At 37.4% G+C, this 16,403-nt stretch overlaps 1 protein-coding gene across 1 annotated transcript in view; it reads left to right on the forward strand.

The window, feature by feature from the left end:
* LOC146492183 (uncharacterized) overlaps positions 1 to 16,403 on the forward strand; it is a 57,083-nt gene that overhangs the window by 18,902 nt on the left and 21,778 nt on the right. Inside the window, exons 9-17 of the mRNA XM_085150536.1 lie at positions 579 to 869; positions 1,092 to 1,171; positions 1,498 to 1,675; positions 12,642 to 12,929; positions 13,146 to 13,225; positions 13,563 to 13,794; positions 14,761 to 15,048; positions 15,266 to 15,345; positions 15,659 to 15,839. Coding sequence (XP_085006662.1) covers positions 579 to 869; positions 1,092 to 1,171; positions 1,498 to 1,675; positions 12,642 to 12,929; positions 13,146 to 13,225; positions 13,563 to 13,794; positions 14,761 to 15,048; positions 15,266 to 15,345; positions 15,659 to 15,839 — 1,698 coding nt within the window. The remainder of the gene's footprint in view (positions 1 to 578; positions 870 to 1,091; positions 1,172 to 1,497; positions 1,676 to 12,641; positions 12,930 to 13,145; positions 13,226 to 13,562; positions 13,795 to 14,760; positions 15,049 to 15,265; positions 15,346 to 15,658; positions 15,840 to 16,403) is intronic.

A 16,403-nucleotide genomic window follows, 5' to 3' on the forward strand; every position in this document is an offset into this window, starting at 1 on the left:
CATTGTTCTTACACACAACACAAAACTATCCACAACACTACACACTAACTACACAAGACAACACAATAACTACACACTCCAGTCTGCATGCCAGTCTGCATGCATGCTGGGAGTTTGATGGTGGTGTGGCTGAGTGAGAGTGTGTGATTTTTTAAAAAAAATTTTTTTAACTGAATGCTTTTTTTCCCGTTTCCTTGCTGTGTTTATTGTATGATTGTTTCATAGCTGTTTGTGGTTGTGTAGTTAGTAACACCGTTAGTAACGCCGTTAGTAACGCCGTTAGTCCCATCACTGGCTGAGACTGAAGAAGTCACCTGGATGAGTGACGAAACATTTCTCCCAAACAAAACGCTACGTCCAGATGAACAGAATCAACTTTTTGGCATTACCTGGATGATTGAGCATGCATGTTTTTGCACTTTTCTTTTGTTTCTTCTTGACACCAGGTTTTCATTCACCTTTTAAACATAAAAAACACCAAGAAGTAATAAAAATAATAATTTCCTTCAAATCTGATGAATTGACATGTAGTTGTTGAGAGCTTTTCTGACTATTCTTAATTTTTCTTTGTCTTTCAGGCTCTCAGGAGGATTGTGTTTATGCTGCAACAGGCTCAAACTTCACTGTGCCACTTGGATATGAGTTGAAGGAATCAGATAACCTGAAATGGATCAAGGACACAAGTGTAATCTTTTATCGCAGACAGAAACATGTGATCTCAGGGAAAAATGATGATGTTGATTCAACTGGATCACTAAAGCTGACACAACTCACCAAAGACAAGTCAGGACGATACAAACCAGAGGTTTACAGTGCAGATGGAATAATTGTGGGGGGAAATTTGCCGAGTGTGCATTTGTGTGTATTAGGTAAGTAAAACACATTATATGTGTATTTATTGTGTTTGTACTACTTATATCACAACAAGCAAGTGTGCTAAGCTGTCTTGGTCATACTTTGTCATTAAGAGTGTTTGGTTTTATTATGACGTCACTTTTCAGTTTTATCAATCAACAGTGTTGGTTACTGTAGAAAATCATTATCAGCAGTAGTTTATATAATGTTGATATAAAGAAATTTTCTGTTCTCAGACCCTGTGCAGAAGCCCAAAGTAACAGTGACGTGTACAGGTGATAAGACAAAAGTCTCTTTTACTTGCAGTGTTATTAAGGTGAGTACAATATTTATTGTTTCGGTTACAATTAAGTTAGAGTACTCTACCAAACACTGACTCATAACTAAGCTGTTGAAGAATCTGTGGCCTCATTTTTCCTCCAATGAAACAAAGCATGATGTGCAGTGTGCATTTACTCAGAGATGTTGTTTCAGTGAGGCTCGGGTCTCTATGTATGTATTATTTAATTATATAGGCTGGGAAATTACCAAAAATGTATGAAAAGATGATTATATTTCTAATTTTGTCAAAGTTTAACTTTTTATGTTAGACTTAAAATCTGAACCTTCCACTAAATCCACTAATTGTCTGTTTGTCTACAGAGTGAAAATAATTTTCAGATCAAATGGTTTATGGATGATAAACCCGCAGAAAAAGAGACTGGCAAGGAGCTGACAAGGCCAGCCGAAGACGTGCTAAATGCTCGTTTCTCTTGCAATGTTTCCAACCCCGTCAGCTCTGAGATCAGTCAGCCTGTTCAACAAGACTGCATTAAGCCCTGTGAGTAGTCAAGTCAGTGACACTGGGTTGTGCAAGTATGATGTGCTATCACGTGTCACTCATCTCCAAATAAATACATTTGTGCTCCTGTTGTTTTATTCTGAAGCTGATCACAGTGGCGTCTGGATCGCTGTGGGTATGTTTCACATCTTATATGAAATGCGGAGGAATTAAACTTCACACAATGAACTCATCATCTGTCTATTTCTAGTCCCACTTTAACATGTCAAACACAATTTGCTGTTATTCTTCACCATCAGGCATTTGTATTTGTTTGCTGGTGATCCTTGTTGTCGTCATTTGCTGCGTCCAGTCCAGACGGAAAAAGCGGATTAAAAAAATCCGTAAGATTTCTTTTTAAAAATGTCGTCTCCTTTTTATTTTGTTGCTGGGTTGTTTTGGCTGGTGTTTGGTGGCAGGGCGTATACTTCACTGAACGCTCGATAACTTTCCTTCCTTGAGTATTGAGACAAAAAAAATGATTGGATTTATTAAGTTTAGCCATTGTAATGAATTTCACAGTGCAGTATTGACATTAAGACTGAACAAACCAGGCTGAACATGGGATGGTGGATTAGGCTACAGATGACACAAATTATTGTGTCAAAGAAGGAAATTAAGTTTTTAATGTTTTGAGCAGATTCTTATCTTTTACTACATGGTCAGAAATCATCACGTGTTGCAGAAATGACCTTTTTTGTGACTGGGTGGTCTGTGGTCTGGATTTGATTTCCTATTTATTTATTTTTAATCTGAGTGACACCTCCAAGATGTGTTGAGCTTTTAGATTTTGTTGATTGCAAAGCAGATGAAGTTTGATTCTAGCTCATCTTTGTTTAGCTGACAGCACCACATCAAAGCCAGGGTCTTAGTATGAGCAGGTTTTGCCAGAAAGGATGAGAGATGATTGTGATGTGAAGACACAGGATGTCTTTTGTCCTGTTTTCCTCATCTCACCCTAACCGGTGGCGGCTGATGGCTCCTCCTCCCTGAGCTGGTGGTTTCTTCCTTAAAGGGAGTTTTTCCTTCTCACCGTCACTAAAGCTCTTACTCATAGGGGGTCATATGATTGTTGGGGTTTTCTGTTTCTTTGGGTTACTGTAAGGTCTTGACAATATAAACTATTGTTGTGATTTGGCGCAGTATTGACACAACTGAACTGAGCTGATTCTCCCACTGACCTGTCGTCTATGCTTATTTTAACAGGGAAGCTTCGTTTACAGATCACTCAGGAACAGCAGCAACATCTGCAGCAGCTGTAGTGAGCTGGCCTGCAACACTCAAATAACTCATCTAAACACCATCGTGACCAGCAGCATCCCAGAACCTCTGAGTGAGACAACAGGAATAAATACAATCATTATCCAGCCTCAGTGCTGAGATGAAACGGTGTGTTTAGGGCCCCTCGTTTCTTTACACTGACTGTATAAACTGGGTTAAATGTGCACACAATAATGGAGCAGGTTAATGAACCCATATAGACGATCAGTCTAAACAAGTGCTAATCAGTATTTGATCAACATTGATGGATTTTTATTAAAGACTCATGTGTTACAGTGTTTTTAAAAGATGTGGAAAAACTACATTATTCTTGGAATACTGTCGTCTACTTGTCTGTGTGGAAAAGCTTGTTCTTGTAAAAATGTGATGACACTTATATTTTGACTTTTTTAACATTTTTTCTACTTTTTTTTTTCGTAGGTTTTTGGTTTTTTTTAAATAAATGTTACCTTTAAACAGTTGTAATTTAGCATAGCATAGCATGGCCATCTCTGTAGTCGTCTTGCTTGTGAACTCTGGGATTTGTATTACAACCAAAGTATCTCAAAGCCATGGCATTCCTTTACTGTGTCTGTTTTAAACTGCTTGAAAGGGACTGACTTGTATTTTCAGACCTATAAATTCTCCTATAAACATCAGTTTGAAATGTTTTGTGTACCTCTTCTGTTTGACAAAAAGTTCTGCTTCGATTTTTTAATCAGCGATACTCTAATGTGAATAATAAGCATGGCCTTCCTTATGAACGCATCAGCAGTTCATGTCCTCGGATAGTTTTCTGCATTTTGTAGAGTTTATTTGCTTCGACGTGTAGAAAAAGTGTATAATTATATATGGATATATTTTTGCAAAAGGCTGCGATTTTTCCTGCTGAAGTGTTTCTTCGGCCTTCCAAGGATTTACCCATGAACTCCTGCAGCTAGATGGATATAAAGGTATATTTTGCTATCTGATCACATGGTTGTATAACATACTGACACTGGTCTCTCTTCTGCCCTTGGATTCTGTTATTCGTGTTTTCTGTTTATCTTTACTGATAAAATAAACTATTTTACTCTTTTCTCTCGCCTCACAGTTCATTATTTCAAAACCACTACCAGGTGAAGAAAAGTGAAACAGTATTTTCCACTGAGAAAGCAGCAGTGCCCTCTGCAGTTTGTGTGTTGAAAAAGCTTACAGGACTCCAAGCACTGACGAGGACCAACCCTGCTTAGCTTCTAGGATCAGACGTGTTCAGGGTGGTATGTCCATAAACGAGTGGACAGTGCAGAAACTGCCTTTTTATACGTGCTGTGATGACACACACATGCTCATATTCTTATGTTCTATATATAAGTGAAAGTCTCCAAAAGACAAAAATGTTTGACCTACAAATCGCACTGTGTGCTCTCTGTCAATTTAACACTGCTGAAATAAACTAATGTGTTCTTATGGTGATGTTACTGCGGGAAAAGCAATTTTGTAGCTCAAATTTGAAGCTGCAGTTAATAAAGAAGGTTTGCATGTTTTTGTTGTAGCATATGCAGTTTAGCACAATAATATATATATAGGCCTTTTATGTAGTGGTTCTCTCGCTTAGGACCATACCACCCTGAACACACCCGACCTTCAGGAGCAGGACTACATCTTGACACCCCCCCCTCCTGTTCTGTATATATATAACACCCCCCCCCCCACTCCCCTTAAGTGACCTTTCAAATTCAACCAGTCCCTCCAAAACTGATACGTCACCTTTATTTGTTATGGAATCAATCAGTAGTCACTTACTCAAATGAAGCAAACTAGCCAGCCTGGTAACCCGTCTGCATCTTCCAGCTTAAGTTAAACTCACCCTTAAGCCTTTAGCTGTCAGCAATTATCTCCTGCCTAAAAATTCCCAGCATGCTTCACCGCCTGATTCAGGTTCCCTCACTCTTTCATCACGTTTTCTCATCATCTGCACTTTCTTCTGATCTCTTTTCCTGGCGTTCCTTTTTCATGTTTGCTGGCACAGTCAATAATGCTGGTACTTCATTCAGTGCAATCCCTGACAACCTGATTGAGGTCACGAGCCGCTCGTCATCTTAAACCTGCCCACCAGTTAGAGTCTTCGACCTTTGTAGCAGACAGTCATCAGTCTCCTCTGAGGGCTTCTCCAAACTGCAGCCTCAGTTCCTGCTCAGGCATCTGCCATTACCAACTAGAAACGCTGTCAAACCTAAATGAGGATGAGGAGTCAGCTGGTGAATCCTAATGTTAGCCACATTGAGCTGCTGTGGGCAACACGTCTCTTTTTCTCATATATATACATATATAAATATATATTTAAAAGGTTCAAATCATGCATTTTAACATGTCTATACAAACAGGATTTTTGATGTTTGTGTTCCCACACCACCATGCAAACAGGTATAGAAGAAACCAGTTTAATGCAACAAGAAACAGGAATACTGCTGTAAAACCATACAGAGGAGTTTTCTCTAGCACAAACAACTTCTGTGTATTTCCCCCTTCTTATCAGGCGTTCAGTTTCTGCAGTGAGTGTTAAACCACACGTGAGAAGTGGCATATTATTGACCACAAACTTGTTTTTTCTTTTTAAAAACAAACACTGCAGGGTACAGTACACACACAGTCCTAAAGAGCCTTTTTTGTCTTAAATGCACATTAAACATTTGGTTGCACTCACACACATGTAGATTTCACTCCAGTCTTAATCTTATCATGTTTAACATCAATCTTTCCTCTTCCATCACTGCTTACAGCAGGACAAAAACAGTTCTTTGTGCTTGTGTTTTAATTTTGTTCATTCGTTTAGTTTTTATGTTTTTAGCAGTTTTGAACTTCAACATCAGAGTGAAGCCAAGATGACTTATTATGCAGAGAGGGTCTAACAAAACAGACTGTTGTGTTCCATTAATGTTAGAGTCTGAGGTAAAATGAATAACCTAAAAGTGTTTTTTCTACCTTTCATCCTGCCAAAGCTTCAGAGGTAAGATATATTTTAATCTTTTCATCATTATAGTTTTGGCCTTTTTAACTGCAGGTGTTCTATTGTACAGAAATGCTGATGTAATAAAAATTACACAACTTTTTCATGTAATACTCATGGAAGTTTTCATTCTCGCTCATTTTTTATATGTAAAGCATATAAATTACTAAATCCATTTTTACTGGTCTGACATCTGCTCCTTTGTGTATGGAGGAACAGCATGAGCAGTGCCAGAACTACAGAATGACCTCCAGCAGGACGCTGGTGTGAATGTCTCTGATCAAACAATCAGAAACAGACTTTATGAGGGTGGTCTGAGGGCCCAGTGTTCTCTAGTGCAGCGGTCCCCAACCCCCGGGCCTCGGACTGGTACCGGTCCGTGAGTCGTTTGGTACCGGGCCGCGAGAGTTGAGGCTCAGGTGTGAAATGTATAGTTTTCAGGGTTTTTATCGGTTTTCAGCGTTATTTTGTTATCGTTTTTATCGTTTATTCGGTTTTCCTGGGTCTTTTCACGTGTGTTATGAATAAATTTTCTTTTTTTCGGTACCGGTACTAGTTTTATTTTGTTGTATTTATCCGCGACACCTTAAAGGCCGGTCCATGAAAATATTGTCGGGCATAAACCGGTCCGTGGCGCAAAAAAGGTTGGGGACAGCAGCTCTAGTGGGTCCTGTGCTCACTGCTCAGCCATAAAGAACATTATGCTGCCTGTTACATCGCTCAGTATGACCAAGTTTGGAGGTGGGTCAAAGATGGTCTGTGGAGGCATATTCATTGAGGGACTGACCTCTACAGCCCAGGCAATGGTACCCTTACTGCCATTAGATATCAGGATGAAATCCTTGGATCCACAGACTGTAGTTGGTCCCGGGTTCCTCCTGGTGCACAACAGTGCACATCCTCATCCTGCAAGATGAGGATGTGCATTTTACCCACTGTATGCAGACAGTTGATCTGTATCCAGCGGGTAAAATGAGTCTTGAAAAAGTCACAAATTTTCTAAGTGTTAAGAGATATATTCTAAAACACTTCTTCAGTAGAGAATCAGAGAAGAGAAACATGCAGATTTTCTCACACACCAAGAGTGAGGCTCAGAGACTAAGCACTGAGGACTGCCCTGGTCCTTTATTTATACACTTCAGTGAGCGTTTGTTCCATACATTGAAATGTGGAGGTGTACGTGTGTGTGTGTGTGTGTGTGTGTGTGTGTGGGGGGGGGGGGGGTCAGAGTGTGACCCCATAAATGGTCTGGAAAGTCCAGCAGTTCATCTAAACAAAAAGCACTTAGACTAAAACAGATATAACTACGTTAATCCTACTGTAAAACAATAAAACAAGGTACGACCTTTCCCATGCTCCTAGGATGTGGGGATGAATGCCAGAACACCCTGGAATGTTACAGACTTCCTAGGATGAGACATTCTTTCAATATGCCACCAACTATTTACTTCTAAACACAAATGATTACATGCAGTATTCTAACATATTCAAACTTATATCATTAAAAGATTATACTGACTACTAAGTACAATTTTCCATTGACATTCCCTCCTGTTGTCACGTATAACTTTTAGTGAGATTTCAGTATGTAACACCTTGTTGTACATTTTCTGTCACATCGTCATTAGTCACACAAAGTCTTCATGTTCCAACAGGTCAGAGTCATTATCATCACTTGTCACGGCTGTATATGCGGCAACAGTGGAAAATATTATGCAGTTAATCATAAGTTTTAGACACGGCAGTATACACGTTACAAAGACACAAAATAAAAGTAAAAATATCCCAACTCCGATGAGCAGTCTTTTTAACACCTGTACCCAGGAGCCAGTGTAAAGCCAAGAAAACCAGTCACTTGTATTACTTACATAGTCCTGATTTTGGGCCTGCTGGATCTGTCTCAAAGCATTCAGGGCGTCAGTCATGTTTGATGAATGTACATCGTCTGGTATGTAAGTGCAGCATGTGTTGTTGAAGAGGACACAAAGTCCCCCTTTCTCTGCTAGTATCATGGAGTGGTTCTTCCCTGGAAGTTGGCCCAGGAACACATATAGTGTGGGGTATGTTGACTTACTGGGACTTACTTATATGAGAACAGACATAATAGTCTGTATTTGCCGATTCTGCCTTTGTTCTGTCGTGGATATACTTATGGCTCTTCTACTGTCCATCCTCTGCAGAAAAACCCCTCTGTGGAAAGGGTGCTGGGTCCAGTTATCTTACTGCTGTTATGATCCCAGCAGTCTTCAGAGTGTCATCGTATGCACAGTACAGTGACACAGCATTAGGTGATGTTCATAGGAAACTGCTGTCATCACCACCATAGCTTCTGGTTCCTGTGCTTTCACAGAATCATGATGTCATCCTCGGACTCCCCCTGCGCTGTCGATGGAGCTTGGCACGCTCCCCTCATCCTTCAGGTGCCCGTCTGTTGTCCACAATCTCCTCTGTTGGCCTCTGGAAATCCCCCTTGGCACAGTTCTCATTCCAACACAGTTGGATCTGCCATCTTATTCTGCCATGTTATTGCTCTTTGGAGCTGCATTCCTTGTCTTCAGGGAGGAGTGAGAGCTCGCTTGTGAGTTTGCGAGACACATGGTGCTGTAAATAAGTTAGCCAGAAACTTGGCCTGAATGTTTCTAATGATGTTAAACTATAACTTTCTTCCGACCGCTGCATGTGGAAAATTGATTCAGGTCTGCTTTTCACCTGAAAGTGACAAACTAAGACATGTTCATTATTGTTATCACTGCTTAATCAACACACATCTCTCTCTGTTTTGTTTGTGAACTCTTCTTTCTTAAAAGCAGAAAATGAGATTGTAGTTGTTCTTGGCTGATCAACACAAAACCTTTTTCCTATGATTATTTTTCATCTACAATGTAAATTGTCTCTTTTTCACTCTTTTTTTAAATTTTATTTTCCAATAGCTGGTGACCTGCAGAATCACCGCTCTCACAATCAGAGGCAATTACTTTTACACAGCGCACAAAAACACTGTGACGTCAGACACATTAACACTCACTTTTTTCATCTGCATAAATAAATCACATGGCTGATGATATGTGCCATGGTGATCCATAAGTATGATCACAAGTTTATTTAATTATTTTTCAGCCCAACAAAACAAATAAACACAAACATGATGCTGATGCTATGAACACTCTACACATATGAGTCAAGATGCAGGAAAACTGCTCACGGAAACTCTGCACACTCCAGTTATCACAGTGATCATAGTTCTGTTTCCCTCTCTTTGAAGAGTTCTCAGCCAGCTCCTGATCTGATAATGTGTAGCTTGCTCATCGGCTCAGAAGAGACCACAACGCAACCTCACACAGTGGTTGCGTGCTTTGCCCCACAGTGGCAAAGACTTGCACTTTCATATTCAATTCAGCTTCTCCATCATGTAGTTTTCAGCTGCTTCATACAGGGTTCAGCATATTAGTTGTTTTCACAGGCGTGCTCTATAGCTCAACAATGGCTCATATTAAGACGACAGTCTTTCACACAGGTCAAATGCCTCTATGCACGTCATTAGTTTAAATATTTACCTATTTTACTTCATATGTCATTGTACTGAATTTGAGCAACCCTTGGCTTAATGCAGATTACTATTAACAACTGGTTAAATTAATGGTCTGGAGCACCGGCTGTTGTTGATCAGGGCAATCTAAAGAATTTGCGTTTTTTTTTTTTTTTTTCTTTTTGTGGATTTCTCCACCTATTTGCACTGATTTTACCTGCTCCAGCTTGTTGTTTTTCTAACCATTTCTCATCAGGTGTTAATTTTACTTGTTTATTCCCCATTTTCAAAGATTTTGCTGGGCCGTCGCTGGCACGCTTGACTTCAGAGTGGTTTACTGATACGGCCTTCGACTTCACCCTAACGGTGAAGCGGTATCAGTTCTATGAGTTGAAACTCAACCGTTCTCCTTTGTCACCAGTACTTGAGCCTCAGCAAAGAAAACAAAAATGGAAGTAGTTCAGCAGCTTATTGTGCTGTAAAATCAACTTACTTCCAGACACATACACACACATAGACATTTGCGTGCTAATTTGTCATGAAGTAATTTCGGCTACTTCTAAAACCTAAGTCTAATTCAGCTCCTTTCGGCGAACCCAACCTATTTTAATTTCTCTGTCTCAACGTGTTTTCATTTGCCTAAACATATTTTAATTTGTCACGAAGTAATTTCAGCTACCTCTAAAACTAGTCTAAACACAGTTCCTTTTGGCGAACTTAAACCTAATTTATCACGTTACTTTAAACCTTTGTGGCCGTTTTATATACCAAAATAGTGTTTCTCCAGAACACCCTGGAATGTTACAGACCTCCTAGGATGAGACATTCTTTCAATATGCCACCAACTATATACTTCTAAACACAAATGATTACATGCAGTATTCTACCATATTCAAACTTATATCATTAAAAGATTATACTGACTACTAAGTACAATTTTCCATTGACACTAAGTAAATATTATATTTCTATATTTCTAATGGTGCTATTGACATGAAATTAATTCAATTATTAATCAATCAATTATTAATAAAAAATAAAATAAAATAAAACCATCTTAAATTGTTATTTTATCAGATACATTGTCCTCACAGGTGTCAGCATTAGTATCCACAGGCCCTAAAAGCTTTGATTGATTGATCCAGTCTTATGACATTTGAGCACATTCCAGTAATCTTCCACAAAGTGAGCAGCTGTTGCTGTCCCTCTTTTCATGCTTTGCTTTTGCTCTTACAGCTTTCACACTGACGCAGTATTCATCTCACAGGCAACGATAATTTGCATCTTGATTAAGTTGGACTGATAAGCTATACTAATATCTTTCTTCAGGGTTAAGTTCAACTCCAGCTGCAGCCTCTGGGCCACTTTACTGTCGGCTATATTGCAATTAGATATTTGTTTTCTTTATTGTAACCAAAGTCATAGTGCTCTGCTAGCTGATAGAGATTTCTGACAAAGGCTTTTTTGCACTCTCACCATGTCGTTGGGAACTTTGATGGAAATTCACACGTTCATGAATCGTGTTGTGCTTGGGCTCAAAATGTTCATTAAAACCTCTTCTTTAACGTTTGCATATTGCCGTCCTCTTGGTTGAGTTTAGTAGCAACTCAGAAGTGGGATAAACGTTGCCTCCAGACCGGCCGTTGTGCTGGTTTAGTGAAGTCAAACAAATCAGGTGCATTAACTTTTGCCATTATCACTGCTTGCATCTTCTCCCGTCTGCTTCTACACCTTTGGTGGGCAACTTCTTCTGACACCGTGCCATGAAAAGTCACGGGAACTGCACAAAAACTGCCCTAAAACTTTATCACTCCCAGAATCCATTGACATTCATTCTCACTCTACTACAGATGTATATACCTTGTGTAAACTAGGGACAGCTACACTTACAGACCAGACTGTGAACAACACATCACAGCGGTGTCCTGTTTCAATTGAAAACAATGAGGAAACAACAAATAATATTCAACAAATAAAATCAGTTTGTTCATTCAGGTTTATGAAAACAATTTAATTCAAAACAACAGTCATTTATGTTTTATAGCAATTTAGCATTTGATTTGTTGGTTACTATTGAAAATATTTTGGTTATATTTATGTATGTTTTCTGAAGCAAAAAGCTAAAACAAGGTGCACAGTCTGTGTTCTGGGTGTGAGATCTGCTTGCTTGGTTTATGAAAGTAGATGAGGCCTCTTGGGTCACTTCCTTTTAAAACCATACATGCACATGCCTACACTTGAACACACACACACATGTGACACTGTTGTGCTTTTACAGGAAATAACACTGACACTGGAAAGTGCTCTTTTGAGCTAAAAGTGATGTGAATAGTGAAGAAGATGGTTTCTGCTGTCACCATCGCTGTGTTTTTGCTCTGCTGCTACTTCATTGCTTCCTCAGGTATAGTACAATTTATGGTACAATTTTGTTGTTCTTTTTGGTTTATGTTTTAGCTTTAAATTCCAAACTTGCTGGTTATGATATTTTAAAAGGAAAAATTAATTAACATGTCATCTGCCGACTTTATAATTCTTCAAGACTTGACAGAGGCGAGATCTGACTCCATGTTTATATTTATATTTCCATGTTTCAGTACTATGTCATATACAATGTTGGGCAAGTTACTTTGAAAAAGTAATTAATTATAGTTATTAGTTACTTCTTTTTAAAAAAGTAACTGAGTTAGTAACTGAGTATATTTGCCTTGTTTGGTATCATTCTTTTCAGCACAACCTCACATGTCTGAATTTACAGTTATTATTTTTCATTTTGACAAACTGTATTAACACAATTGCTCTAAAATCAGACAAAAAGCAAACATGTTTATTGAATCATATTTCATAACTTTAAATGCAAATAAAAATGGTCAATTTTAAAATCATGTGCACAAGTTTTGCAAACATCAAAGTTATTTGCATCCATTTACCTTTTACCCTTTTTAAAATAACAATTTTAAATTATTTACATAACAATCAGGTGTTCTCCATTCAGTAAGATGCCACGGCGTTGTAATGATAGAAATAGTAATTAGTTAGATTACTCGTTACTGAAAAAAGTAACGCCAATACTTGAACGCCGTTATTCCCATCACTGGACTTATATACATATTTATATATGCACATATATATATGCTCTTCCCTCTTGTTCTAATTTTTTCATCTGATTTTTTACCTTCTTTTCTGTTTCAAAGGCTCTCAGGAGGATTGTGTTTATGCTGCAACAGGATCAAACTTCACTGTGTCACTTAGATATGAGTTGAAGGAATCAGATCACCTGAAATGGATCAAGGACACAAGCGTAATCTTTTATCGCAGACAGAAACTGGTGATCTCAGGGAAAAATGATGATGTTGATTCAACTGGATCACTAAAGCTGACAAAACTGAGCAAAGACAAGTCAGGACGATACAGACCAGAGGTTACCAGTGAAGATGGAATAAATGTGGGGGATTTACCAAGTGTGCATTTGTGTGTATTAGGTAAGTAAAACACATTATATGTGTATTTATTGTGTTTGTACTACTTCTATCACAACAAGCAAGTGTGCTAAGCTGTCTTAGTCATACTTTGTAATTAAGAGTAAAGTGTTTGGTTTTATTATGACGTCATTGTTGAGTTTTATCAATCAACAATACCAGTAAATGTAGAAAATCATTATCAGCAGTAGTTGATGTAATCAAATTTTCTGTTCTCAGACCCTGTGCAGAAGCCCAAAGTAACAGTCACGTGTACAGACGATAAGACAAAAGTCTCTTTTACTTGCAATGTTATTAAGGTGAGTACAATATTTATTGTTTCAGTTACAATTAAGTTAGAGTACTCTACCAATAACTGACTCATCATAAAGCTGTTGAAGAATCTGTGGCCTCATTTTTCCTCCACTGAAACCAAGCATGATTTGAAGCGTGCTGTCTACAAGCATTTACTCAGAGATGTTGTTTCAGTGAGGCTCGGGTCTCTATTTATGTATTATTTAATTATATAGGCTGGAAAATTACCAAAAATGTATGAAAAGATGAATATATTTCTAATTTTGGTGAGGTTGAACTTTTTATGTTAGACTTAAAATATGAACCTTCCAATAAATCCACTAATTGTCTGTTTGTCTACAGAGTGAAAATAATTTTCAGATCAAATGGTTTATGGATGATAAACCCGCAGAAAAAGAGACTGGCAAGGAGCTGACAAGGCTAGCCAAAGACGTGCTAAATGCTCGTTTCTCTTGCAATGTTTCTAACCACGTCAGCTCTGAGATCAGTCAGCCTGTTCAACAAGACTGCTATAAGCTTGGTAAGTATTATTTACCATCAGCTGTACAAATGTTCAAATGTGTCTTTTCTAAATATTCATGAACTCAAGTAGTCATTGTATTGAGCTCACATGCTAACATGATACTTTTCTTCTCCTTTTATTTTAAAGCTTTTCCTGAAACACTCTTTGGAATTATAAAAATATCTGCTGATTGTCAATGATTTTTTCAGTTTAGAAGTTGTATCATATTGTACATTATATTTTTTTGGATAGAGAGATTCAAGTAAATTTTGTGTCCCAGTTTTTTCCTGTTTCTGTTATATCGTTTTAACTCTTTTTTAAGTTTTTGCAGCATTTTCTATTTAATCAGAATCAGAATACTTTTTGGTTACAGTTGCTGCAAAACAATGAGAACACTAACAGACTGAACAAAATTAAATAATACAGTGTATTACAGAGTTTAAAAAAAATATAAGAAATAGCTCTAATATATACAAATAGCTCATTTATAAATATATCCAGAATACTGCAGAGCTTAAATATATATGACTGACATTTTACTCTAAACTGTAAAACTGTTTGGTATCATTCTTTTCAGCTCAACCTCACATGTCTGAATTTAGTTATTTTTTTTCATTTCGACAAACTGTATTAACACAATTGATCTAAAATCAGACAAAAAGCAAACATGTTTATTGAATCATATTTTATAACTTTAAATGCAAATAAAAATGGTCAATTTTAAAATCATGTGCACAAGTTTTGCAAACATCAAAGTTATTTGCATCCATTTACCTTTTACCCTTTTTAAAATAACAATTTTAAATTATTTACATAACAATCAGGTGTTCTCCATTCAGTAAGATGCCACGGCGTTGTAATGATAGAAATAGTAATTAGTTAGATTACTCGTTACTGAAAAAAGTAACGCCAATACTTGAACGCCGTTATTCCCATCACTGGACTTATATACATATTTATATATGCACATATATATATGCTCTTCCCTCTTGTTCTAATTTTCTCATCTGATTTTTTACCTTCTTTTCTGTTTCAAAGGCTCTCAGGATGATTGTGTTTATGCTGCAACAGGATCAAACTTCACTGTGTCACTTAGATATGAGTTGAAGGAATCAGATCACCTGAGATGGATCAAGGACACAAGCATAATCTTTTATCGCAGACAGAAACTGGTGATCTCAGGGAAAAATGATGATGTTGATTCAACTGGATCACTAAAGCTGACAAAACTGAGCAAAGACAAGTCAGGACGATACAGACCAGAGGTTACCAATGAATATGGAGTAAATGTGGGGGATTTACCAAGTGTGCATTTGTGTGTATTAGGTAAGTAACAACACATTATATGTGTATTTATTGTGTTTGTACTACTTTTATCACAACAAGCAAGTGTGCTAAGCTGTCTTAGTCATACTTTGTAATTAAGAGTAAAGTGTTTGGTTTTATTATGACGTCATTGTTGAGTTTTATCAATCAACAATACCAGTAAATGTAGAAAATCATTATCAGCAGTAGTTGATGTAATCAAATTTTCTGTTCTCAGACCCTGTGCAGAAGCCCAAAGTAACAGTGACGTGTACAGACGATAAGACAAAAGTCACTTTTACTTGCAATGTTATTAAGGTGAGTACAATATTTATTGTTTCAGTTACAATTAAGTTAGAGTACTCTACCAATAACTGACTCATAACTAAGCTGTTGAAGAATCTGTAGACAAAGGCCTCATTTTTCCTCCACTGAAACCAAGCACTCAGAGATGTTGTTTCAGTGAGGCTTGGGTCTCTATGTATGTATTATTTAATTATATAGGCTGGGAAATTACCAAAAATGTATGAAAAGATTATTATATTTCTAATTTTGTCAAAGTTTAACTTTTTATGTTAGACTTAAAATCTGAACCTTCCAATAAATCCACTAATTGTCTGTTTGTCTACAGAGTGAAAGTAATTTTCAGATCAAATGGTTTATGGGTGATAAAAAGACGGCAGAAAAAGAGACTGGCAAGGAGCTGACAAGGCTAGCCAAAGACGTGCTAAATGCTTGTTTCTCTTGCAATGTTTCCAACCCCGTCAGCTCTGAGATCAGTCAGCCTGTTCAACAAGACTGCTATAAGCTTGGTAAGTATTATTTACCATCAGCTGTACAAATGTTCAAATGTGTCTTTTCTAAATATTCATGAACTCAAGTAGTCATTGTATTGAGCTCACATGCTAACATGATACTTTTCTTCTCCTTTTATTTTAAAGCTTTTCCTGAAACACTCTTTGGAATTATAAATATATCTGCTGATTGTCAATGATTTTTTCAGTTTAGAAGTTGTATCATATTGTACATTATATTTTTTTGGATAGAGAGATTCAAGTAAATTTTGTGTCCCAGTTTTTTCCTGTTTCTGTTATATCGTTTAAACTCTTTTTTAAGTTTTTGCAGCATTTTCTATTTAATCAGAATCAGAATACTTTTTGGTTACAGTTGCTGCAAAACAATGAGAACACTAACAGACTGAACAAAATTAAATAATACAGTGTATTACAGAGTTTAAAAAAATATAAGAAATAGCTCTAATATATACAAATAGCTCATTTATAAATATCCAGAATCAAGGGTGTAGATTTAGTTTTGGCGTTGGTGGGGACGGATGATTCAACCACCGAACCCTGCCCTGTTTCTTATTTTCCCTT

The sequence above is a fragment of the Neolamprologus multifasciatus genome, chromosome 23 (assembly GCF_963576455.1).
Source record: "Neolamprologus multifasciatus chromosome 23, fNeoMul1.2, whole genome shotgun sequence".
NCBI lineage: Eukaryota > Metazoa > Chordata > Actinopteri > Cichliformes > Cichlidae > Neolamprologus > Neolamprologus multifasciatus.